General features: G+C 39.2%; 1 protein-coding gene across 2 annotated transcripts in view; it reads left to right on the top strand.

The window, feature by feature from the left end:
- Positions 1-5,862: 5,862 nt before the first annotated feature.
- Positions 5,863-27,211, top strand: part of lhfpl3 (LHFPL tetraspan subfamily member 3) — a 238,565-nt gene continuing 217,216 nt past the window's right edge. The window contains exon 1 of one of the 2 annotated variants that reach the window (XM_048553886.2): positions 5,863-6,648. In XM_048553886.2, the coding sequence (XP_048409843.1) occupies positions 6,246-6,648 (403 nt within the window). In that variant the 5' untranslated portion in view covers positions 5,863-6,245. The remainder of the gene's footprint in view (positions 6,649-27,211) is intronic. The other variant, XM_048553885.2, reaches the window with a different exon arrangement.

Here is a 27,211-nt window from a genome sequence, read left to right as displayed (position 1 = left end):
CTCCAACTGTCAGAGTAGTGGTAATTCAGTAAAGTTCTGAATCATGTCATTCCACATAAAGTATTATTCACTATAATAGATGCTTTATAAAGTCAATTTGGCATGTAGAGTTAACTGAGCTTCGGGGTTACTTTAACCTTCGTTTGAGGCATTTAAAGTAAACAGAATCTGTTTAAATTTGGCTTAAATATTTCCATTATTAATTTAAAAAACTGTGAAGGATAAAGTATTCATCATGTTTATGTTGATGCTGTAAGAAGTTTCTGGGATCATTACAGCAAATTACATCATTTCTATCTTTTACATGGTTAATCAGCACAGTTTCTTGAAATATATCACCATTTGCCCAAGTAACTGCAGTTATATCACTGCAATGTTAAAACGTGTATGTGAAACACTTTTCATCATTATGAGCATTATATAGGGTATAGTACAATGGAGAAATATATACTGTTCCTGTAGGCATCTCCTGACCCAGTTCTTTGGATATCCATTATCCTCGAACACTTGGAAGAGGTATTCCTCCTCCTCTTGGTGTAGTTCCATGTTGCTGCAGTGTGTTGTCCTTTTAAATAGTGTTCGCACGCAGCTTCATTTGTGTATGCTGGGAAGGTTACTATTGAAATTCAGTATCTGGTCTGTTCAGATGCCTACAGGAACAGCATCAGAAAGATTCTACACGTCCCGACACACTCATTACACTACCCAACATCAGGAACACGTCAGGAATCACCACAAGACTTCTATGATCGCTGGGCATAAGAGTGGCACACAAGCCCACATCAACCCTATGACAACTGCTCACCTGAACTAAAGACCCACTCCCCGCAATGGACAGGACCAATGTCATCTACAAGATCCCCTGCAGAGACTGCGAGAAACACTATATCGGATAAACAGGAAGGAAATTAACAACGAAAGCACATGAACACCAACTGACTACAAAAAGACACGACCAATACTCACTCATCTCAATCCAGATGGACAAGGAGAACCACGACTTTGACTGGGACAAAACCAAGATCCTGGGACAGGGGAGGCAGAGACAAGCACAAGAATTCCTGGAAGCATGGCACTCCACGAAGCATATTATTAATAAACACATTGAACTCAACCCCATATATATTCCACTATAGAGGAAGCCTGGAAGTGAGGCAACCCATTGCAACAGACCCCAGAGTTTAAATGCCAGGCAGCAAAACACACCAACACTTCATCAGAGGCTGCACTGAGGTTGTTACCAAGCATGGTAACAAAACGTCTGTGGACGACAAACCAGTGTTCAATTAGAGCTTTGAAGATTCTCAAAATTGTCAAATAAATCATCAGAGACCATGCTGCAGAGGTGTAGTGATAGAATACTGTCTCCTTTAGAGTATAAGACCATAATATTAATTGAGAGAAAATGCCAAAAATGTACCAAGTGCCACGGTAAGTATACTCACCTTTACGTATATAATGTTATTACATAGAACAAATGGACAGAAGTTAATGGTGAGATTACAAGGTGTAGAGCTGGATGAACACAGCAGGCCAAGCAGCATCAGAGGAGCAGGAAGGCTGATGTTTCAGGCCTAGACCCTTCTTCAGAAAAGGCCCAAAACATCAGCCTTCCTGCTTCTCTGCTGCTTGGCCTGCTGTGTTCATCCACCTCTCCACCTTGTTATCTCAGATTCTCCAGCATCTAAAATCTGCAGTTCCTACTATCTCAGAAGTTAATGGTGAATTACTAGACTCTCAGGCAGATAGTACACAAAGCATGGTAATAACCTTTTATCCTTTGTTGCTCTAAAGTTGTTAGGCTTAATTCTCATGGGCCAAAAAATGCCCTCAGATACAACAGTTCAGAAAGAGAACTGGCACTCTAAATTGAAAGTATGCTGTTTCGCTGGACATGGCAATGCAAACTGGTTTATCTGATGGATGCCAGAGCTCACTCATTTTTTTCAGTGAATCGGGAGTAAACACAGTGTTTTAGCTGTATGCAGGAAGCAGTAAGACATTGTGTAAATCTGACTCTTTGAGTTTTAATGCAAATATGCATACTATATGATGTATCATTGTATCACAATATTGTAATTTTTTATCCTCATGAAATCATTATCCTCAATTAATTTGTGCAGTGCAAGGCTTTAACCTAAAGAGATTCATAGAACATAGAACATAGAACAATGCAGTGCAGAACAGGCCCTTTGGCCCTCAATGTTGTGCCGACCTGTGAGCGAATCTAAGCCCATCCCCCTCCACTATCCCATCATCATCCATATGCTTATCCAAGGACTGTTTAAATGCTCCTAATGTGGCTGACTTAACTACATTGGCAGGTAGGCATGTTCTGGAAACTTAGTTAGCTGAGCTTGGATTGTAGCAACCTTTGAGAGGACTGCAGGGAACTGTAATTTAGAAAATGATTTGACATTCTCGTAGAAATATAGAAAGCCAGGAACAGGAATAGGCCATTCAGCCCTTCAAACATGCTCCACCATTCAACATGATTATGGCTGATCATCCAACTCAGAACACTGTTCCCACTTGCTCCCTACACCCTTTGATTCCTTTAGTTGTAAGAACTATATCTAACTTGTTCCTTAAAATATTCAATGTTTTGGCCTTGACTCCTTTCTACGGCAGAGACTTCGACAGTTTCACCTTTTCCTGGGTGAAGAAACAATTGTATCAAGACATCCCTGCTCCTGTACTTGAATCTTCTTGCTATGAAAGCCAATTAACCATTTCCCTTCACCGTCTGCTGCTCCTGTGTGCTTACTTCCAGTGACTGGTGTACAAGGATACCAGGGTTTCATTGCACTCCTGCTTTCCCAATCTATCACCATTCTGATAATAATCTATTTTCCCTTTTCTAAATTCATGCTGCCTCTTTCCAATGCTGTCACTGTTTTCAAAGTGCTCCACTATTAAATTGTTTATATTGGACTTTAATATTTTCCTTACTGCTAATGTCAGACTCAATAGAAGTATACATACAAAACTGAACAATGTTGAATAGGGGAGTAAATTACTGCCAAAAATGATTACTCTAATAACAACAAACTTGTTTTAAGGATTATACAAAGGCAGACTAAACTAACTCAGGAGTAATGAAAACCAATTTTATAATGATGTTATTCAGTAGTGGTAGACCTCAGGTGAAATTTGAGAAATACGTAAGAGATTTTATTTAATTATTTCATGCAATTGCGTGAAACACTGCCTGATCTTGTGCAATAAATCCACAGATTAAAATATCCAATATGATACAAATTGGATACGAGGCATAATGTACATTGAAACTGCTTGGCATCTGGCAGCAGTCTCCCCTATCCAATTGCACAATGTACTTGATTTAAGTTTTGAGTCACAGCTTATCTGCTTCCCAGATAACAAAGTGTGGAGCTGGAGGAACACAGCAGGCCAAGCAACACAGCAGGCCAAGCAGTATCCTAAGCTTTGGTACTCCTAAAATGGGCTTGGCCTGCTGTGTTCCTCCAGCTCCACACTTTGTTACCTCGGATTCTCCAGCATCGGCAGTTCCCATTATCTCTTATCTGCTTCCCATCCTGCTGTATGGTCTAATCTTCAACATATCTCTTAGGCACACCTGTCCAACCATTATCAGGATAGACATTGCAACTACTGTATTTCCCATATTAAATATTGTCAGCAAAATGTATTGGGCTTTAAGATAGTGATTAATGTATTGCATCCTTATATCATGACCTTCAATTTTGACTTTGACTGTTCCTCAATGTACCTGTTAATCACCTATCTCATATCTTTACAGCACAAAGCCATTCTGAACTGAAAAAAATCTTTAGATATAGTAATTTGTGTTTTCCAAGCATTTAACATTAATTTGATGAGCTTTAGCAAACTTAAAAACTGAATTTTTCCATCTGATGTTCAAGTAATTATCTAGCTGCAAGTTATCCTGTGACAACCTTAAGGTATAACAGCTAATGGTAGCAACAACTCATTAAAGGAGCAGGATGAGTAGACAAATGACTGCTAAGGGAACAAGAATATCTCTTGCTGCCATAGATATTGAAACCACCTTGCAGCTACTATTCCAATATGGAAAAAGAATATTTCGGGTCTTCTAACACAATTTGAATTCTGACAGAACATGTTATCAACATGTTGTAGTTTTTAATGTATGGAGGAATTTGACAGAAACCTATCTCAAGAAAGAATGAAATATAATTTGCATCAACTGTGCTCTACATTATTTTGCCATTAGAAGAGGGAACCTATGCAATTGAAAGGCTGGACTATGCATTACTCAGCAAAGAGGATGAAGAAGCAGAAGCCCTGGCTGCTGCATAGCCTAGGCAAATAGTTGTAACAAAATTTGATTTAAACTTTAGTTAAAAGCAGCCCTGTAGGTACAACATGAACCTACACAACATGAGCCTACTCCACTTCTCTGTGGTCAAATCATGCATTCGCTAGCTTCCTTATATTAACTATTATATGTTCTCTGGCCAACAAATCATCAGCAAAAAGTTCTAAAGAAGAAACAATAATCAATATTTCCACTCCACATATGCGTCCGCCAGTGATGTTTACATCCTTGAGGTTTCTCTTGATGGAAATTTAGTATGTGTTTCTCATTCCTGAATTGGTTTGTCTAAGTGTCATTTTAGTTGGAAGATCAAGTGCTTCTGCTTCTCATTAGGAATCCATTGACTCATCCAATACCTGTGATGAAGAGCTTTCATACTCCTTCCCTGTAGTCAGCTTCCTCCCGAAGATCAGTACACTTAAAGAAGGAGAGATGTTTGGACGAGTTATGCAGCCAATAGTTATGCGCTCAACAACAACTATTTGAATTTGTATTGCACTGTTATTAAAACAACCCAACTCACTTCACTGGAAACGATTAAAACAAAACTTGACACCAAATCAAATCATCAACCAAAACCTTACTTTGGGATAGGTTTTAAAGAATGCCATTAGGAAGGAAAAGGGGAAAGATAGACTGAAAAGTTTAGGGAGAGAATTTGAGTGTTGCAGCCATGGAGAAGTAATTAATTATTCTCTTTAGCCTATTTTGGTTCTACAACCTTGAGTTCTCTGTATTTCTATAATTCTGGCTTCTTTCATATCCAGAATTTTCTTTGGCTCACCTTTAACGGTTGCAGCTTTAGAATTTCCTGCCTAAACCTCTCTGCCTGTCCATCGGTCCCCACCTTGAGGTCATTCCTTAAAACTGAGTTATTTGACTGAGCACTTGGTCACCTATCCCAGTACATTTCTATTCAGTTTGGTGTCAAAATGTGTGATACAACAATAACTTGCATTTATGTAGTGTCTTTCACATTGTTTTACTTCCCAAGTGGTTCAAAGGAGTATTATCAAATAATGCCCCTGTGAAGTACCTTGGACATTTCTTTACAATGCGAGGGTGCTATATAACTGCAAGTTGTTATCTGCCAGTAGTGAAGTGCAATGATTTGATTTCTTGTAGCAGCTGATGAAGAGTACGTTTTACAGGCAGTGACGCCTATCGAGGCCGTGAGACATGGCAATAAGCCATGCATCTGTAGAGATGATTGTCTGAATGTGTCTGGGTACCGACAGATCAACATTCGGAAAACCGTTAGCAAATTAATTAGCATTTAGAACTGAATTGAGAATGAGAAACGCGATCAAAGAGTCCGTCCGCTGAACCCCCCACTGCTGACAGTTCATTTTTGTAGTATTTGGGTGTGTATTGATTTGCGATGACTGTTGCAGACATCGTGTTCTTTCAAATTGCAAGAACATGTCCCAACATACAGCGCGCTTTGGCAATTCGTGTTTGTGGTCTATTTGGGGTACCGTCCCAGACCGCCCTTAGTAGAAGTGGTTTGCAGTTCGCAAACCAACCACTGATCTGGTATCCTCCAATAATTCTTCAGCATCACAGCCTGACTGAGGAACAGCCAGCGTGAGCAATGCGTCGCTGATCTTTGCACATAGGCTGTACCTTGTGGGAGGGGAAGAAAATCCGTCAGATGGAGGGGTAAGAATCACAGCTCGCAACCCTAACACCAAAAATAAAGGCAGGATGTCAATTTGGGAACAAGACTCAGCGAATATTATTTTGCATCAGAAGGTATTTTTGGGGGGCGAAAATTGAAGACCATTTCTGACGACTTGACTGATTATCGCAAGGTCCAGTGTGACCCAGAAAATCAAGCATCATCTGGCACCTAGAAACTATTTTTTTTTGCCGGATCGGGGTAAGATTTGCAGCACCGGCAATGTTGCCAGCTCAGGAGGCAGCTAAAATTTACCACACCAATTATGTGAGGAACTCAAGAGCGATCGGCGTACTCTGGGCTATTTTCACCATTTGTTTTGCCATAGTGAATGTAGTGTGCTTCATCCAGCCTTACTGGATCGGAGATGGGGTGGACACTCCACAAGCCGGTTACTTCGGGCTTTTCCATTATTGCATCGGCAACGGGCTTTCCCGGGAGCTGACCTGTCGCGGCAGCTTCACTGACTTCTCCACCATTGCTTCCGGAGCTTTCAAAGCCGCCTCTTTCTTCATCGCGATGTCCATGGCGCTCATTATGGGCTGCATCGCCTGCTTCGTCCTCTTCTTCTTCTGTAACACGGCCACCGTCTACAAAATCTGCGGCTGGGTCCAACTTACATCTGGTGAGTCAACGTGGGGAGAGGAATCAGCACTTATTCTCTCCCCATTTCCCCACCTACCGCCTTAAGATAATAGCATCTCGATGTATTTTTAAGCTTCAACTTTGTCCACCCCGCACCTCTGCAGCGTTAAGAGAACGATCCTCTCTAACTCGATGATTGTGAAATCAGTGTTTTGAGCTAATTTCTGCAGGTCAAACTTTAATTGTATCTGGTTCAGAGGTAGGTGAGGTGAGGACCGTGTTCTGAGACCCGGCTGTCCATCTTCATCGGAAGAACCTGGCTGAAGTGTTGCAGTTAGTAGACAAAGGTCTCACCTCAGAAATTACAAGAGTACATGTTTAAAATAATAGTTGTCAAGGATTTATCTGTGTTACTTTGGAAGAAAATACTTTATACGGTTAATGTATACCACTTCGTCAGTGGCAGTTGTCGGTCTCCCTTCGCCTTGTTAACCATCCATCACGCATCGCTGAAGCAGCCAGTTAGGGACCAGTTAGATTTTTGCCCGCATTGTTCATTCCGGGTTACTGCGCATTTGCAACAGAATAATGGCACTTAGTCATAGTCAAAGAGTCATACAGCAAGGAAATGGACTCCTCGGTCCGACTCGTCCGCGCCGACACTAGATATGATGTACCTTTTTGATTAATTGAGTTATAGCCCACTTAGAATTTTCAGCATAAAATTCGGACAACCGCATGTGACTTGTGTATTGGGAACCAGTTGGTCATAGATGTTCTATGAAACCTTGATTTATACAAAGTTCCAGCAGCTTTCGAAACGTGGAATATGTGGAAGAAAGCTTTAAACGACAGTTAACTGTAAATCTATTACAGGTCCAGCCATTCCAGGAGCAGGTTTCCAAACAATACATTAGAGTGGGAAATGGTTCGATATCAAGCCAATTTTCAACCCTTGCACCTTTGCTTTTTGAGATGTATTTGTATATACTATATGCAACCAAAAATAATGTCATCCCAATGGAAGCGAAAAATTGTATTACACGACAGTTTGTTGTTACTAGACTTTCAATGAAATGATTGTATTTGAATTTAAATTTGATTGTGCTTTAATTCAGTACCGTATTTTTATATCCTAACTCCACTGTTTTTGCGGAAGATATTGAAAGAAATAACACACTACCCCGTTTAATTTGTTTTAACAAGGTGTAGAGCTGGATGAACACAGCAGGCCAAGCAGCATCTGAGGAGCAAGATGCTTGGCCTGCTGTGTTCATCCAGCTCTACACCTTGTTATTTCAGATTCTCCAGCATCTGCAGTTCCTACTATCTCTGAAACAATTTTAACCCCACTTAATTTACACGTTTTTCTTTATTGAAGTGTAACAAGTAACATTATCCCAACTTGTGATTTGTGCAACAAAAAAACGGAAAATGTTACCAATTAGCAGTCAGGCCTGGAGGCATCAATGCAGAGAGAAAACAAATTAGGACGATGAAAATTTTGTCAGACATAGGAACGTTTGACGAATTGTCATCGACCTAAAACTTTATTTCTCATTCTGTACATGCTGCCAGACCTAATAACTATTTGCATCGTTACCATTTTTATTTCAAATTTCCGGCATCCGCGGTACTTGTGTATTGGTGACCCATGTTTGGACATTACTGAATGACAATAAGCCTGCGTTTAGTCCGTGATACCATGGGGACAATGCGATAACACAACACGTTTGAAAAATGTCTCATTTAACAACAATTGCGTATCCCATTTTGTTTTGTGTGCGCGATGAAAATAAGTAAAAGGCTCGTAGGTATTAGCAATTACTGTGTTTCAGGTCTCCATTACAGGATTGTGGCTGCTTTATGGTGACGGTGATGGTTAAACTATAGCAGAGAAAGTGTATTATAAATACATTAATTTAAAAAATATATAATTCAGGGATAAATACTGATATAATCAAAAATCTACCATCATTAAATGTTATTTTATGTTATTCAGTATGAGTGCATATAAATAGTTTCGTTTTATCAAATATTTTGTTCAATATGCCAGATATTTACTGAATGCTTGCTCTATTTATTTCTGTGTCAGGTCAACAGCATTCTTGTAATAAAAAAGAATTTTAATCCTTGTAGTAATGAAATGAAAATTAAAACATAATAGATGTGCTGTTGTAAATGATTTCTTTTTCTGTTACCTTAAAAGAAATCTTTTAACCTAATTTGACTTCTGCCTCATTTAATTCTATTGTCATCAATTTCAACCACATGAATAATTACATTAGGAAAAATCTGCTGTACAAGATTATGAAAAGAATTGTATTGCGTATGAAATGAAAAGCATGGATAAAAGCTCATTTTGTCTGTTGACTCAAAAGGACTTTTTTGTAGATAGCTACTTAGAATGCAATCAAGCATACCTCTTCTGAATAATGTGGAGCAATATAATCTGTTTGCTTGATTATACATATCAGACATCATGCAGTATTGTCTTGTGTATGGGACATGTCATATGAATGAAACTAAAGCTTAGTTGATTTCCTTTATTTCAACTGCTGTCAGCTTTGATTGATCCTGCTTATAGATCGCACATGATTCATGTTAAATATCTAAAGATATACAAGATGGCAGCTAGATCAGATTGTTACCAAAAGGAATGAGATCACCACTTCAGTAGCATTCTAACTAATAGTAAAATCTTGCGAAATAATATATTGTCTAGTTGCTGATTAGAATTTTTGGCAAAATAATAGTGTGATTCTTTTAATATTACTATTTGAATTTGGCAATAACACAATTATATTTATTAATATAAACTGTACACGTTTTTGCAGTACAAATTTTTAGATACCTTGTCCACTTAAGTAAAAATTGAAGGCATTGGGCTTGGATATCTAGGATTTTTAAATCTTCTATTTTGCAAGAAACCATGTCCTGAAGGTTCTTCCATCAAACTGAAGACAGATACCCTTTATATAGTTTAATACGAACATCACAAATGGGATGGTTGCTGATGGAAAGGTATGAATGCTCAGTCAATCCCCCAGACTTATCAAGAGTCAAAAGACAGGTTTATCCCATAATGTCTCATCAATGGCCAGGCCAGTGAGTTAATCATCAGAAGTGTCATGAAGTATTGTGAACCTATCTGACTCCATCACCAGATTACCATATCTGTCACAGAGTGAATTCTAATCTCTCACTCATATAGGTGGATATTCAAAGTCTCAAGTGTCAGTCACTTAATTTGAGAGTAAAGTAAACTCTATTTGTCTCTTTCATTCTTCCATTGAGCACCTTTTGCAGATGGCCTTGGAGATACCAATTGTTCCACTGTGCACTGCAAATGATTAAATTATCCGTACCTGATTGCGTAGAGATTTACTGTTGTACATTTTCTATCACCTGTTGAGAGCTGCTTATGACAACAATCACAATATCATAAAGCTCTTCTACTCCTGTGTTGACTCTTGTATGAAAACAGGCTGAATACCAAACGAATAATCAGTTAGCAGATAAACAGCATAAAATGTAACATATATAAAATAAATGCAGGAACATACATGAATCTATTGATGTCAGATAAGGCAAACTGTGTTGCAAATAGCCAGGATGGTCTCCAAGCGCAAGGGAAACTCAATGCAATTTGTTGTCTCCAGAACTTTTAGAAAATATAAATAATATATAGGTATAGTTTTGTAATTTCTGGAGAAGGACGAAATTGATGTCTAGGCCTCTTGCCTTAAAGAGGCTAAATTTTGATGACATAAGGGGAAAAATAAGGGAGCCAGCTATAATGCAATATTAGGAATTAGCAGGATTACTAATTAATCAATACTGGGGAAAAGTAAAGGAGGAAGGAAACTGACTTGAACAACAAATGAAGTAATGTGGCACATAGAGGGGTAAAATGAGACTTTCTTAAATGAAAAACTAACGGGAGATTACAGTACTCGATAACCATAATGAAAAAGTGAAGCAATTAGCAAATTGGTCAGTAGTGAGAATATAGAAAACGATGTCAAAAGTATGGGAAATCTTAAGAATAATTTTAAGTCTGAAATATATTTGCATTATTGATAAGTGGTCAAGGAAATAGTTGGAGTACTGAAGGTCTGTTTCGATGCAGCCCTGCTCAGCAGAAGTATTTGCAATTTGTTGACAGATATCTTGCTATTCACAACCTCCAATGAATCAATTGACTGAGCTGGGGATGTGGAAATTCACTGTGGCAAGTTGCCACAGTGTAAATGAGGCAAGTGCCAAGAAGGAGCTAAATTTAAACAAAAATGAAATCTTGCCACTTTCACTGGAAGTCATCTTAACCAAAGCTTTGGAAAACCAGCTGTTATGTTTTAAATACTTCTAAAATAATTAGCATTGCAGGATTTCAGGCAGCACAGGCTTCCCTCTAAACTAGACATAAACATCTCAAGCCTCATATTAAGGACACAAACAAACATTTTGAAACAGTATCACAAATAGGATTATTCGTAAGATTACTAAGTCCAGAATAGCCAAAATCTTCCTGAAGTAGGAATTGGCTCGAATAAACAGAAGCAAAATGATACTGCACCAAAATGGAAGAAAGGAATTAGCAAGGTGTGTCATGTGTCAGTGGACTTCATTTTGGACAAAAGCTGAGGGATGAAATTTCCCTTTCTCTAACTTTAACATCAGATAGATAAACTGCAGTAGACTTTCTAATTTTGTACATTATCAGAATGCAGAAATGAGTTTGGCCAGAAAAGGCATTATTTTTAGGCCAAGCAGCCTTTTAGTTTGCCTAAAACTTCCAATTAATTCCTAATCAGTAATACTATTTAACCAGTGTAATGAAGAATTGCTGTAATAAGAACAAAAATACTGAAAAGAGATACCATGTTTCAAAAGGTTAATGTTTTGGATGTAAACCCTGATCAGAACAATTCTCATAAAGAACTCATTCTGAAACATGAACATTTCAGATTCTCTGATGAAGGGTCTAGGCCCGAAACGTCAGCTTTTGTGCTCCTGAGATGCTGCTTCGCCTGCTGTGTTCATCCAGCCTCACGTTTTATTATCTTGGAATTCTCCAGCATCTGCAGTTCCCATTACCTCTTCCTTATAACGTTGCCTGAAGATGCACATATTTATTACTTTATTTCCAATGTGATAAAATATCTTTGCAATCTGCTTAAGCAACAAAATTTTCAAATTTTTACTGTTTAAAATGCAGGATGGATTCATTCTGAGACCTTTTGTCAATAAAATGCAAGTTTTTAGGCTTTCCCTTATTTTAAAAAAGTTTTAAACTGAAAGGTAACAAACTGTGACCTAATAATGATCTCTTCCTATGTGCTGAGCTGATGTTTGAGAGGTGTAAGAAGGATTAAGTACAATTGTCTTAAATCATTTAGGATTATGTAACCACAAGAATGATGTGTACAGTCTGAAACCTAAAAATAGGAAGAGGATCTGTGTTATTTTTTAGTTACAAGGTGACAATGAATCCTTTTCTAATGAGAAAGCCAAGTGAAGAAATCTTGCGCAAACAACTGCGAGTTTTATTTGGTCTCACGTACTGTTGACATTATAAACTGTGAAGCTTGACTCCCATTTCAAGTAAGTCTCTTTTAAAATGTTAATACTGCTGTGACCCGATAGCATGGACAATTTGTCAAATGACTTGCTTACAAGCACTTGTAAAAGCTCAGACAGAAAATCCTTGGCTGCAATCTGCAGTTGATGTAGATTACTCTGTGTTGGTATATATGAAATAGATCTCCAAATTGAAAAGATACAAAAATAATATACCTCTAGTTTATGATGGCTGGAATGGGCAGTGCTTGCCAATAAGGTTACATTGTTTATTAATAACAATCATTACTGAATCAAAACCACCATCCTGGAGTATAAGAATGAAATTTCAGGATTAAACATTTATATGTTACTCATTCTTAAGGAAGAAGTATTTATTTTTATTTCCAGTGTAGTTTCTTTTAGAAAGGGAAATTAGAAGAAGAGAGTCAAATAGAATATTTCGCACAAATAATTCTCAAGGAATAAACTGTCAGGATAGGCTGTTGAGGCAGGGAATATGAAGGAGTACAGGAGTCTGTAGCCTTTCTGAAGAGAGCAGAGCTTGTTTTTTTTTGAGAAAATACATAGGTACAGATGAAATCTGTCAAAATTTGACAGTCCTGTTCAGTCAAAAGGAGTTTTCTGATTTATGATAAATGTTAATATTTATGCTCTGTATTTTTAGGTCTGTGCAGGAATAAGTGTTTACTACATTATGAAAGTTTTAAAAGGAGAAACAGAAGTTTCTATAAAGAGGCAAAATAAAAGACTGAACTTTGCACTTAGTCTTTTGAAGTTAGGAGTAATTTTCAGCTTGTCAGAAATTTAATTTTAGACCCTGTATGTAATGAAGCTAATCAGAGAACTCATTGAACAACTACATCCTTTTAATTCTTATTTTTTCACTTGTTATTTGGGCATGCTTGATTTACAAGTAAATGATCTTACCTTAGAATTTGACAATTAAATACTCAGGTCACTTCTAAATTGTTAAATTTGTTAAAAATGGAGATGTTATTAGGTATGGACATCAGAAATAAGTCAGAGATAGTAAGAACTGTCAATACTGGAGTCAGACATAACACAGTGTGGAGCTGAAGGAACACAGCGGGCCAGGCAGCATCGGAGGAGCAGGAAAGTGGATGTTTAGAGTCAAGACCCAAAACGTCAACTTGCCTGCTCCTCAGATGCTGCCTGGCCTGCTGTGTTCCTCTCGCTCCACACTGTGTTATCAGAAATAATTGTTGTTTCCAATGAAGCTAACAAAATAGATTGTAGCCTATCTTAATCCTATTTCTATAACATATTAAAGAAACATGGATTTGTGGAAGTTTGATATTTGTCATTACTGAAATCAAGAGCTAAACTGTCTATTTATCTATTCATTATATTAAAGATTGTGTGATTCTGCATTGCTTCTATTCATTACATAGCCTAACCACTTCCTCTTGACATTCAATTACATTACCAAATACTGTGGCAGGATGACCCAGGTTCAAAATTCTGCCACAAGTAATTCACCTCCTGGCTCCACAAAGCTGATCTATCAAGGTACAAATCAAGATTGTGATGGAATGTTCTTGAACATGCCTGGATGGGTGCAATTGCAAAATATTTAGCACGCTTGGCACAATCTAGGACAAAGCAGCCCACTTGATTGGCATTCCATCCATAAACAAACTTAAACTTTCCTCCAAGACTGGCACACATGGCTGTAGTGTCTACAGTTTACAACAAGTATTCACCAAACCACCTTTAACCACACCTCTAAACTTTCAGTCACACCCACCAATAAAAGTAAGAGCAGCCCCACCAATAAAAGTAAGAGCAGCAGATGCGTGTACTTGGCCACTTGCAAGTTCCTGCATAATCCACCCAGCTGACCCACCACAACCTAATTTGGAAATATATCATTATTCCTTCATCATTGCTGAGTCAAAATCCTGAACTGCCTTCCTGACAGCACTGTGGAAGTAACTTCACCGTACAGCTAATGATTTAAAAAAGCAACTGACTACTATTTTCTTGAGGGCAATAAATTTTGTCTGCCAGTGATGCCTGCTTCCTATAACTGAAGGAAGAAATATACATTGCATTGTCAGGCCTTCAGTGCCATTATTTTTTCCAATACTGGTTTCTTGCTTACAGTAACATTATCAAATGCTAGTCCATAATTTGTTGTTAGTTTTCCTGGAATGTCAGATATTTTTTTTTTCCTTTACTGTAGGTATGCCAATCCTTACTTATTTACACATTTAACTCAGCCTTTATGGAGTATACATACTTCACTTTTTTTTCCCAATAAAAAAACCCTTGATATTCCACAAAGGTTTCTTTCCATATTCCTTTAGGCAGCCTTCACTATATTTTTATCTTTGTTTGCCGTTCTTTATATCTCTCCCAGTTTCATGGAAGTACACTATTTTTCACCTTTTTGGAAAGGTATTTTAGTTTAATGTTGTCTCTCATCTCTGTTGTCAACCAAAGATGTTTTAATTGATAAGTCGATCTCTTTGCTCCTCACGAATATATACTAGTCCGGCATTAAGCTATTTTTAAAATACCTTTGATGGTTCATGTGTCATTTTAGCCAATAACACTTGCTGTTAGCATTCTTTGGGCAGAATCTTACTTGTCACACTGAAATGGATTTGATAGTGAGATTAGGAAAAGGATAGGGTGGACGTCATTGGGTTGATCATGTCAGAAACATGTTAGAAGTGGCAAGGACAATCAGGTGAATATTTAGTTCCCACTTGTGGGAAGATTGAGTACAATTCTGGGATTTTTTCTTTATGGCAGATGAACCTTCTGCTGAAGTCAATACCCAGCAGGCATCTAGACATGACTTGCTGGGAGCTGAGGTGTTCTCTACTTACATCTATACTGGAACTGCACATATCCACAGGCCACATCTGCAGCCGCAGGTCATCACTGTGGAGAATTCTCCTCTCCAGATTGGTATCGTGGCACTTGCAGCCAATTTACTTTTAAAAATGTAAACATCTTCAAAGGGTACCTCAAGATGAAGATGCCCCCCTGGTCCAGCTCCTACAAAGCGACACACACCTGCTAATGTCTTAGGCTCTCTAATTGAACCTGAAGCCTCAACGACGGGAAGGCTATCATCCTTAATTCAGCTGGGAAGCTGCCTCCTTGTAGAGTGCACCAGCAGGCCACTGTCAGTAAATGCAGGATAAACTAAATAAGATTTGAAAGGAGTTAATCTTAATTGGCACGTTGGAAAATGTTCACAGAAAACTGGCAGAGAAAAAGTTGAAAATTGCAAATTTATTAGAAAAAAAGAGAATTGTAACTTAACTACTTGAAAAATTGAGAAGTGAAGGAAATTGCCTCTTTACTCCAGGCTGTGATGGCTCAGTAATTGGCTGAAAATGGAGTTTCGCAGATTTCTGGTTATTAAAGACATTAAGGGATGTGGAGAGAGTGCAGGAAAATGGCATATTGGTAGACGATCAGTCATGATCTGGTTGAATGGCAGAGAGAACTCAAAGGACTAAATGGAATTCTCTGCCACCGGAAGTGGTTGAGGCCAAAACATTGACAGTTGTCTATAAGGAGTTAGATACAGTTCTTAAGGCTAAAGGGGGTCAAAGGTTATGTGAGGAAAGCAAAAACAGGGTACAGTATTGGATCATCAACCCTGATTACATTGAAAGATGGAGCATGCTTGAAAGGCTGAATGGCCTACTCCTGTAACTATTTTGTCTGTTTCTGTTTACTGCTACCGTTGACTATGACCACTTCTTCATTCATTGAGTTAGAGTAAGCATTATCAAAACTTCAAATCTTCCGTATGTTGTGTCTCACTTTCAAACTCCGCTTTGAATTTGATTGTGTATGATCACTGTTAGGTAAATGTTCAGTTACTGTTAGATTATTACGAGTGTGTAGTTCATTGCTAAATTTAGTAATGCATGGCCTTTAATTAGATTCAGAGGTTATTACTCAGAAAGGTATCTTGAATGCACACCAAAAAATTTACTAACTTTCTGTTTTCAGCTGCTCTGCTTTTTAATCTTTAAACAACTCTGCTTTGTTGAAAGTCTCTCTAAACTCCAAAGTAATAAGGTATGCTACTTCAACAACCCTACAGATGGAAAAAGAAAGGCTTGGTTTTGTGACTGTAAAAAAAATCTATTTTGTCCACGCTGCTGAAACCGTGTATGGGACAGAATCTTGTCAACAGCGTGCTGCTTCTGATGTTGTAATTGGACCTGTGCACCCCTTCCCCTTTCCCCCCCCCTTGGTTCTTCTGTTTTCCATTTGATTATAATTCAAATTCTAAGTTCCAGCAGAGACCATGCAGAATATGTGTAATTTAGCAATGGAGGAAACTTTTCATTGGTGAAACAGGCCATTAGCTGAGAATGGTACATCCACAGGCAGGCTATTAAAATGCCAACTGTTCGAACAGGAAGACTGCTGGGATGCTCTTGTGCTTTTGAGTAGTACAGTTTTGCAAGAAATGTCTCTCTCTGCCAAAGCTGACTTGTTCCACTCTGCAAGTTCTCCTCCAGGAAAGGCGGGAGCTGTTTCTTCCCAAAGATTTCATCGGAAAGGTCCCCTGCCTGCCCCATGTTGCCCAGATGAAGGAGGCAGAGGATGTGAGCCACCGTAAGATGAAGAGGAGAGCCTGGGCCCTCGCAGAAGTCATAATTCATATGAACGTTCAATTAAAAAAATGCATGAGAATTTTTACGTCATTTAGGATTTTTGTCTCTGTCCCTATCTCCTTTCCAATTATCACACAATGAGAAACATGATGTATGCCATGACTGTTAGATCTGCTACTAATACAAGCCATAGTAATTCTCAAAAATCATAGACAATTGAAGAAATAGAATAATATTGTGCATATATTTATGAAAATATCACCATGCCACCTTTGTCTTCATATTTTTAGAAGTTTTCTTTCTCTTCCACTATATCTAAGAGATTCTCAATACCAGCACCTGAGGTTGATGCAATTTCATGTCGTACTGATGACAGGCATACCCTAGAGTTTGAGGGATTCTAGTCTCGCCTACTCAAGATTTTGAAGTTGAAGGTGAAGGGATTGAGGAGATGCTGAAATTCTATGGATGCCATGAGAGATAGGCTTCAGGGAAACTAGGAGATGCTCCTCCTTCACCTGTGTATGCAAAAGCAACTCTCTGTCTCCTGGCAAGACATGGCCCCTTGAGGGAGGTCCACATTGATTTGTGTCTCTTTCACCCAGCCACTGCTGCACTGAACTAGTGGCCACAGCAATGGAATACAGATCAGAACACATCTGGATTGAATTCTCCACTGGACTGCCATGGAAGAAGCCATGTGTTCAAATGCCTGAGATATGACAGAACTCATAGGCTGCATGAACCCCTCCATACCCCATACAAAGTTGTACACAGTTACTGATATCTCCACCACAGCATACTTGAGCTTCTGCACTTTGTCCAGCAGGCTTCATGGGGCCATGACAAAAGGCCTATCAATAGCATGGTGATAGAGCAGGGGCCCAGTAGTCCTCTGATTGCTAGGGTGACCCAGCTGTCACATTGTACTGCACCCCCTTCAGCTACTGCGCTATGTCTGTGGTGTACTCCTGAATATAAACAAAGACCTTCTGCAGACTATGTGGGTGTAGCTGCTAGAGACAGGTTATGAAGCAGGTGACGGTACTCCCTCTTGGGTGCTTGCTTCGTCATCCCAAGTGGTGGAGTCTTCACATTTTGATTTTGTGTGGGATAGTTCTTAGATTTTTATGACGGATAGTGGAAAACAAAACGTTAGAAATCATCATTGTTTTTCCACTTCACATTTCACCATAAACATCACGTGTGTTCATCTGCCAGTGACAGAATGGTTGCCTTAATCTTTTTACTCCTGGATTGCCAAGTCCCACAAGTGCATACACTCCTTCCAGACTTTATCAGCGGCTCTTTCTCAGGAGATGTGAAGAGCCTGAGATTTCACACTCCAGTTGTTTCTCTCCTCTCTGACAGTGAGAAAAGAGATTGGTTTGGGACTTTATTTTAACACAAGAAGCCTAACAGGTAAAGCATATGAACACAGGGGAGGGTTTGGAGCATGGGACTGGGATATCCTAGCGATTAGAGACATGGCTTCAGGGAAACTAGCACATGCTAACAGACAAGACTGGTAGCTTAATGTTTCAGGGTATAGATGCTATAGAAAGGATAGAAAGGTGGGGTGGAAGGCAGGTGGAGTGATGTTTTTGTTTAGGGATAACATTCACCAACTTTAAGTACATTTAAGTCATCATTGGACAAGCATATGGACGTACATGGAATAGTGTAGGTTAGATGGTCTTCAGATCGGTATGACAGGTCAGCACAACATCGAGGGCTGAAGGGCCTGTACTGTGCTGTAATGTTCTATGAAATTACAGATGTAGAGAGGGTATTCCTGGGAATATGTCCAGTGAAGTTATTTGGGTGGAACTGAGAAATAAGAAAGGGATGATCACCTCATTGGGGGGTTTATATTACAATCCCAATAGTCAGCAGGAAATTGAGAGACAAATTTTTAAGGAGATGTCAGTTATCTGTAAGAATAATAAGGTGTTATGGTAGGGGATTTTAACTTACCTGACATAGGTTGCACTGCAATGGTGTTGATGGCTTGGATAGAGAGGAATTTGTTAAATGTGTACAAGAAAATTTCCCAATGCAGTGTGTGGATGTACCTATCAGAGACTTTGCAAAACTTGACCTATTCTTGGGAAATAAGACAAGGCGAGTGACTGAATGGGGGAGATGCGTTGGGGCCAGTGACCATAATTTTATCAGTTTTAAAATAGTGATGGAAAAGAATAGACTGGATCTAAATGTTCAAGTTCTAAATTGGACGAAGGCCAATTTTGTCAATATTAGGCAAGAACTTTCAAAAGTTGACTGGGGCTTGATATTAGTAGGCAAAGGGGTGAGTTGAAAGTTGGAAGCCTTCAAAAATGAGACAGTGAGAGCCCAGAGACTGAGAGTTCCTGTTAGGGTGAAGAGCAAGGCTGGTAGGTGTAGGGAACACTGGATGATTACAAAGACAGAGCTTTTGATCAAGAATAAGAAGGAAACATATGTCAGGTATAGAGAGCAGGGATCAAGTAAATCCCTGGAAGTCTATAAAGGCAGTAGAAGTGTACTTAAGAGGGAAATCAGGAGGGCAAAAAGGTGCCATTTTTGCAGTAGCTTTGCCAAATAATGTTAAGAAGAATCCAAAGGGATTCTACAAATACATTAAGAACAAAAAAGTAGCAAGAGAGCGAATGAGGCCCCTTAAAGATCTGCAAGGCTGTCTATGCATTTTCTGTCAGTGTTTACTAAGGAGAAGGATATGGAAGATAGAGAACATGCGGAAATAAATAGCAACACCTTGAAAAATGTCCATATCACAGAGGAGATGCTGGATGTCTTAAAATAGTCAAAGGTGGATCAATCCCCGGGACCTGATTAGATGTACGCTAGAACTCTGTGGAAGCTAGTGAAATGATTGCTGGGTCCCTTGCAGATATACTTGTATCATTGAACCGCAGGTGAGATGCTGCAAGACTGGAGCTTGGCTGATGTGGTGCCACTATTTAAGAAGGGTGGTACGGAAAAGCCAGGCAACTATAGACCGGTGAGCCTGACATCAGTGGTGGGCAACTTGTTGGAGGGAATACTGAGGGACAGGATTACATATATTTGGAAAGGCAAGGACTAATTAGGGGTTGTCACCATGGCTTTGTGCTTGGGAAACCATGATGCTAACTTGATTCAGGCTTTTAAAGAAGCAACAAAGAGAATTGATCAAGGCAGAGCAGTGGACATGATCTATATGGACTTCAGCATGGCATTAGACAAGGTTATTCACGGTAAATTGATTAGCATGGTTAGATCGCACAGATTACAGGAAGAATTGGCCATTTGGATACAGAACTGGCTCGAAGGTAGACGACAGAGGGTATTGGTGGAGGAATGTTTTTCAGACTGGAGGCCTTTGACCAACGGTATGTCACAAAACCCGGTGTTGGGTCCATTGCCTTTCATCATTTTTATATACATGATTTGTATGTGAACATGGGAGGTATGGTTAGTAAGTTTGCAAATGACACCAAAATTGGTGGTGTAGGGGACAGTGATGTCGGTTATCTTGGAGTAAAACAGGGCCTTGATCAAATGGGCCAAGGAGTGGCAGATGGAATTTAGTTTAGATAAATGTGATGTGCTGCATTTTGGAAAGGCAAATCAGGGCAGGACTTGTACGCTTACTGGTAAAGTCCTGGGAAGTATTGGTGAAAAAAGAGACCTTGGTGTGCAGGTTCATAGTTCCTTGAAAGTGGAGTCCCATGTAGACAGGACAGTGAAGAAGGTGTTTGGCATGTTTGCCTTTATTGGTCAGTGCATTTCATGTTGTGGCTGTACAGGACGTTGGTTAGGCCATTTTTGGAATACTGGCCTCCCTGCTACAGGAAGAACATTGTGAAACTGGAAATGGTTCAGAAAAGACTTGCAAGGATGTTGCCAGGGTTGGAGGGTTTGAACTATCGGGAGAGGCTGAATGGACTGGAGCTATTTTCCCTGGAGTGTTGGAGCCAAAGGGGTGGCCTTATAGGGGTTATAAAATCATGAGGAGCACAGATAGGGTGATTAGCCAAGGTCTTTTCCCTGGGGTGGGGGAGTCTCAAACTATAGAGCATAGGTTTAAGGTGAGAGGGGAATATTTAAAAGAGATCGAAGGGATAACATTTTCACACAGACGGTGATGCATGTATGGAATGAGCTGCCAGAGGAAGTGGTGGAGGCTGGTACAATTACAGCATTTAAAATGTATCTGTTTGGATATATGAATAAGAAGGTTTTAGAGTGATATGGACCAAATGCTGGCAAATGGGACTAGATTAACTTAGGATATCTAGTCGGCATGGATGAGTTGGACCAAAGTGTCCGTTTCTGTGCTGTACAGCTCTGTGACTCTGTGTGGAGTCACAGCTAGCCACTATCTATGAACTCTAAAGTATATTGGTATACTTAAATCTCAGTGGCTATGACTCAGATGCAATTGCATTCAGGGAACTTGAATGATGATGCTTTGGGCAAGACGGACTGTGGTGTGGATGTCCACATCCCTCTGAAATATCCTTAGAAGTAGCTGTCATACTGTTCTAGAGGATGCGGTCTTAGAATTAACTGTGAAAGGAAAGATTGAAGGGACATATCTATTTCCCAGGAAGGTGATGGAGGTCAGGTGATGGTGCGTTGCTAATGTAAGTGCAATATTGTTGTGCAAATCTTGTGTTGATTGGGTTGTCCCTGGCATCCCTTGTCTGTCTTTTCATGGTGGTAGCCTCCATGAAGCATCAACTAGATTCATGGATTCCTCCTCATGCACCAGCAATGTGATTGACTCTTAACTGCCCTCTGGGCAATTAAGAATTGGCAATAAATGCTGGTCTAAGCAGGTATGTCCCCATTCTGAATGAATTTTTTTAAAAAATTCAACCCTGAGGATCCAGCCATTGATAAATGAAATATCAACCTTTTATCTACCTTAATCCCTACTTGACCAACTCCCGCCAACTCCCTTACAGGACCACCAAACCCAGAACACTAGGCCCCTCTCTCCACTCCCAGCCTCTGAACATCAACCTTTCAAACACCCACTGCCTTGTTCTATAGAGATCAACGTGCAAACCTGCTTTCCTTACTGCACAAAGCTGACTGGTGCATGCCCCCTTTTATGGATCAAAACCTGGCACCACAGGATTCTTTTGCATCACTGACTTTATCCCAAGAATACCATTTTATTGAAAACTGTTTCATGGTGAAGAATATCCATGGCATGTAAATATGTTGTCATGCTGAACGCACTACGTGGCAGCCTAATGTTTGATACACTTCAAAGTTGTCATCAACTTTATTGCTGGATCTCAACCCATCATCAGGAAATCAAAAGTTCACATCTTCCCTACTTAAGTGACCCTGCATTGCCTCATTTCAAACTCTTGTTGGCTGCATAAAATTTCCTATGCCGCCCTCACCTCCTGTGGTTTCCTCCTAAGATCAATCATACAAAGACGTATTTTTAAAAGTATTTTCAGATTGTTTCTTATCCTGTAGGTGTTCAAATCTTTGGCTTCATGAAGTTTACCATTGGTTTCTGAAGTTAGGTAGGTGGGTTGCAGATGATTTCTTGAACAAAGGATATTTCTACACACAAATAATCAAATTGCTGACTGTATCCTTGGTTTTGAATATTCGTACTAAAAAATACAATTAATTGACTTTCGGAACTGAGTATTTGCAGTTCATACCCATGTAATGTAACTGGGGATTGAAAACTGCATTTCACACTAAAAGGAAAGCAAACAGAGCCATTTAATCGCCTGATCAATTGATACAATTTGAGCAGCAAATGGATATTTTACCTCCAACTTTAAAAGATCGACCATTACTTCACTTGTGAGAATGTTTCCATTTCCAAGGACAGTTTCAATCATAGCAGCCACAGGATCACTATCAGTTCATGACCAAACTGCAGAACACGGTTCACTTTGTACAAATAATGTTTCATATAACTTTATGATTAATCACAGGACATTCCCAATAAATTATTTCTGGACAGCAAGACTTGCCGTTCACTGAATGTGCAGGATAAAATTTATTTCACTTAAGGCCCTGCTAGTTTGTGGAATTACTTTCATCCTTTTAGCCTTCTTTGAATTGACAGTCAGGTTTCAGAGGTTAGTGAACGCAATGAATCAATTATGTCATACTGCTTCTATGACATTAAGTTTAAGAGAAATTTAATAAAATGATAATTAACTCAAATGAAGACAGCTTTATTTTGGACAGTTCTGTGGGTAGCAGCATGTGAAAATAGCTAATATTGCCAATTTGAATACATTTTATTAGTCAACTGAGGGACAAACAAAGTGATTGTACAGCTTTTAGTGCTGAATGTCAAAAGAAGAGCGCAATAAGAATGGCCTTTTTAAAAATAAGAACATGGACTGTTCTAATCCACAGGCTATCATCAAAAAGGCAGACTAAATGTAATTTATTAACATGAGTGAGTTTTGTATTCAGATAGTGAAGGTGTCAGGTTCCGTGCCTGAACTCTGCCGAGTTACCAAGTTTTAGTTGATGGTGCAGGCTAAGATAAATTGCTTAAGCTCTTCAGGATAAGATGGGAAGACATTAAGAAGCATAATGTTTCTGGTTGCTATTCACAGTGGCATAAAATCTTACTAGTGCAGTTGTAGCTTTTTATAATCAGTATTGTGAATATGTTTAATAGTGGCAGTGAAATTTCTGAAGAGTTGTTTGGGAAATGTGTAGACACGTTGCAGATGACAATGTGGAGTGCTGCACACGAGGACAAGAAGGAATCCAGGAAGAGACTATGACTATAATGGAAATAAAATAATGTGCAATGGAAATGAAAGCAATCTGGAGACCGTGATTGACAATAATTTGAAGCCCTGCAAATCAGATGTTGGGATGCGTTTGATAGTCAGTGTTGAATTGGATCGTTGGTCTAATGGTATGATTCTCACTTTAGGGATTGTACATTGCAGACATGAGAGAGGCATGGATGGCATGGTGGTTCAGTGGTTAGCACTACTGCCTCACTACTACCCAGGGACCTGGGTTCGATTCCACCCTTGGTTGATTGTGTGGAGTTTGCATATTCTCCCTGTATCTATGTGATTTTCTGCTGGATGCTACGGTTTCCTCCCACAGTCCAAAGATGTTCAAGTTAGGTGGATTGGCCATGCTAAATTATCCTTAATGTCCATGGATGTGTAGGTTAGGTGGGCTAGCTGTGGGAAATGCAGGGATATATGGATGAGGTAGGGGGTGGGTCTGGGTGGGATACTCTTTAGAGGGTTGGTGTAGACTTGTTGGGTCAATTGGCCTGTTTCCACACAATAGGGATTCTATAAAGGAGTGAGCTAATCTTCTGCTACTTTATAAATCAATGGTATCACTGCATTTAGAGTACTGTGTAACAGGCTGAAGAAGACAGGACCAGAAGTATAGTGCAGCTATTAATAGATTGCAAAATGTTTAAGGCAATGGAGGGATTGAGTTATGAGGAGTGATAGACTGTGTTATTTTCTTGCCTGTCTTTAGAATTGAAAATACTTGTAACTGTTTGAAACGCATAATTCAATAATTTCACGTTTTGTGGACCTCCTTTTTAAACAACACTTCATCACATTTATCTTTTCTGTCCCGTTTGCTTGTTGTTTTATGTTTTTTAAATGCAACCCTTTTTAAAGGGTTATCATTTGTTTTTCAGAAAACCTAGAATTGCAGTAAAATATAAGTCAATTTTGTGTAAGTGCCTAACAGTGTCAGCTTTCTTTCCATTGCCTCATTAATGACCAATCAATTAATTGAATAAAAGCAATGTAAAAACTGACAAAACGTAAAGGGTTCCTGCATGATTGAATGGATTCAAAAGGAGACTGAACATCAGTTTCCAACACCATCTGAAATTTCTCTTCTATAATCAAAATAGTTAGATGAGTGTTGAGCTTCCACTGGCCAGAAAACTTCCTATTCCTCTTAAATCTCCTCTCGTTTAAATTCAACTTACATGTGGGAAGCCAACAATATATAACTCACTTAGTTTTACACTCTTCAAATCCTAGTGGATAAATCTACTTACATTCATTTGGCAATGAATTAGCAATAGGATTAGCTTTATTGTCACATGTACTCAAATGAGTACAGTGAAAAGCTTGCAAGTCACCGCTAATGGCACCATTTTAGGTACAAAGGTCCCTAGGTACAGCTTCTTCAGTTATAGTTCTTAGAAAAGTAGAGAACTAGAAAGTCCAGCATTGCAGATTTTGGGAGTAAATGATAAAATGCAGAAAAAAATTAATTCTTCCAACCCAGGCCATGCTGGCACTTAGCCTCCAATCTGCACCAGACTGTGCCAGCCTTCACCTAAGGGTTCAGAGGACGGGAGATCACTTTGGAATCACATTGAGACTAGTAGTCCACCCTGAAGCCATGCCAAGCCAAGAGGACCCCACACTGGGCCAGGAGGACACCATGCCAGGCTGGGAGGATGCCTCATCAGGTCTCTGCTGAGAGTAGGTGTTTTAAGGCTGGCAGTTCTGAGAAGAGAGAAGAGGAGAAAAGAAAAGACAAAAAGCAGAAAAAGAGAAATCAAAAGAATGACCGGACAGCATGGAGGAACTCTGTCTGAAGTGTATTATTCCTCCACCATCTTGGATATCGTTGTATAATCTTATTTATAAAGCTTTTCTCAATCAGATACACTGAAAACTCTAAGAAGACACAACTGAAACATTATATCTGTAAGATATAATGGCTTCAACCTTTTGTCTCTCAGCACCTCAAGAACTGGCAGGTTTTCCAAGTGCAGTGGCAAGACTACAAGATTGTGGCAGATTTAATTAACAAGCCAAAACAGCTACTAGTAGTTCCACTTTTATCACTGTTGAGCAAAGACTTTTTCAAAGTGTATTCCACCTCAGATCTTGTCAAAGAACGGAAAATGCACAGTTTGGAAATTTTAAAAGCCTTGAAGATACACTTTGATCGTCCTGTGGATGTAAATTATGAATCGACCATGTCCAATATTAGTGCCCAGAAGAGTTTATTGATAAATATTTGATTTTGTTTCACGGCTTACATAATCTGAAATTTATGCACCAAAAAGACAATGAATTAAAGACAGGATTGTATTCGGCTTAAGGAATCCCTCAATGAGAGCACATCTACTAAAGGAGAAACTTAGTCTCAGGAAAGTGATCAGCAGAAACAGTAGACTTGTAACATATTCATGGATGAAGAGATAAAACTTTGCAGCTATGGTAGAAATTTCAGGCCAGAAAGACAGAAAGATCATGGACAAGTGTAGGATGCAAATACTATGCAGGACATCACACAAGGGAAAGGAAGGCACGGGGAATACAGTGTTCTCACTACAAGACTATGAATCATTTTGTGCATAAGTATTTGGCTAAAAGCAAGCACAACAAGCAGGTACAGATGGCCACTGTAGAGAGAGCACCGAAAGGTTCTGATGAATTACGCCACATTATACAAGAAGTAGTTCAATCTAGTCAACAGGTGATAACTGGTTTGTGAGTTTTGTAATGAAATCCCCTAGCTTTGTTCTGAACAAACTGGCATTCCTAATGAAACATAACATACAAAGCACTCAGTTCCTACATTCCTAACAAACATTGTTAGGTGGTACCATCAATTCTGCCCAGTAAGCAGGGCAGGAATTATTGCAGGGTTTCAATAGGTCAGAACAGTTTGGGGATCACTAAACAGGCAATCAAGGCAGATGGACAGGGACTGAAGTTCAGCAAGTATGGCAAGGTAAGAAGCATTGATTCTCAATGACCTGAGGGGAGGGCAAGCTCAATGAAGCTAGCTGTTGATGAAGAGTTGGTATTATTCTTGTGAATGAGTTCTGGAGTGCAGCTTTGAAGTACCCTGCAATCTGGGCAAAAAAATGCTCAACCAGTATAGGAGCAATGTTGAAGCAGCTCATGATGGAAAGGCACTTCAGCTGGAGAATTAGGGCCAGTTTTCAAAAGTGAAGAATCATAATCCCTTGTGAATCTCTTTAATGAGACTTGATGACTCACTCTGTCATCAACATCTGGGGGAGCTGCTGACAAATCTGTGGGATCTCTCTTGGTTGAGTTTGCAATTTGAGAGGAGGGGAGTAAGTCTGAGACAGATTTTAAAATTTAAATAAGTGTAATTATGGTACCCTGAAAGCAGAGCTGACTAAAGTGGACTAGCAAGTGAGGTAAAGGGATAGGTCATTGAGATGAAGTGGCAGATAATAAAGGGGATATTTCACAATACACAAGATAGATAATGTTTCAGAATACATTGAATAGATACATTCCAAAGAGTAAGAAGATTCCAAGGGATAAACCCACTATTTGTGGTTAACTAGAAGTGTTAAAGAGAGTATCAAACTTAAAGAAAGTATAATGTAATTGGGCAAAGACAGTCAGAATATTG

Source organism: Stegostoma tigrinum, chromosome 25 (assembly GCF_030684315.1).
Source record: "Stegostoma tigrinum isolate sSteTig4 chromosome 25, sSteTig4.hap1, whole genome shotgun sequence".
Classification (NCBI taxonomy): domain Eukaryota; kingdom Metazoa; phylum Chordata; class Chondrichthyes; order Orectolobiformes; family Stegostomatidae; genus Stegostoma; species Stegostoma tigrinum.
The sequence above is the reverse complement of the archived record's forward strand: the minus strand, read 5'-3'. Positions and strand labels throughout refer to the sequence as shown.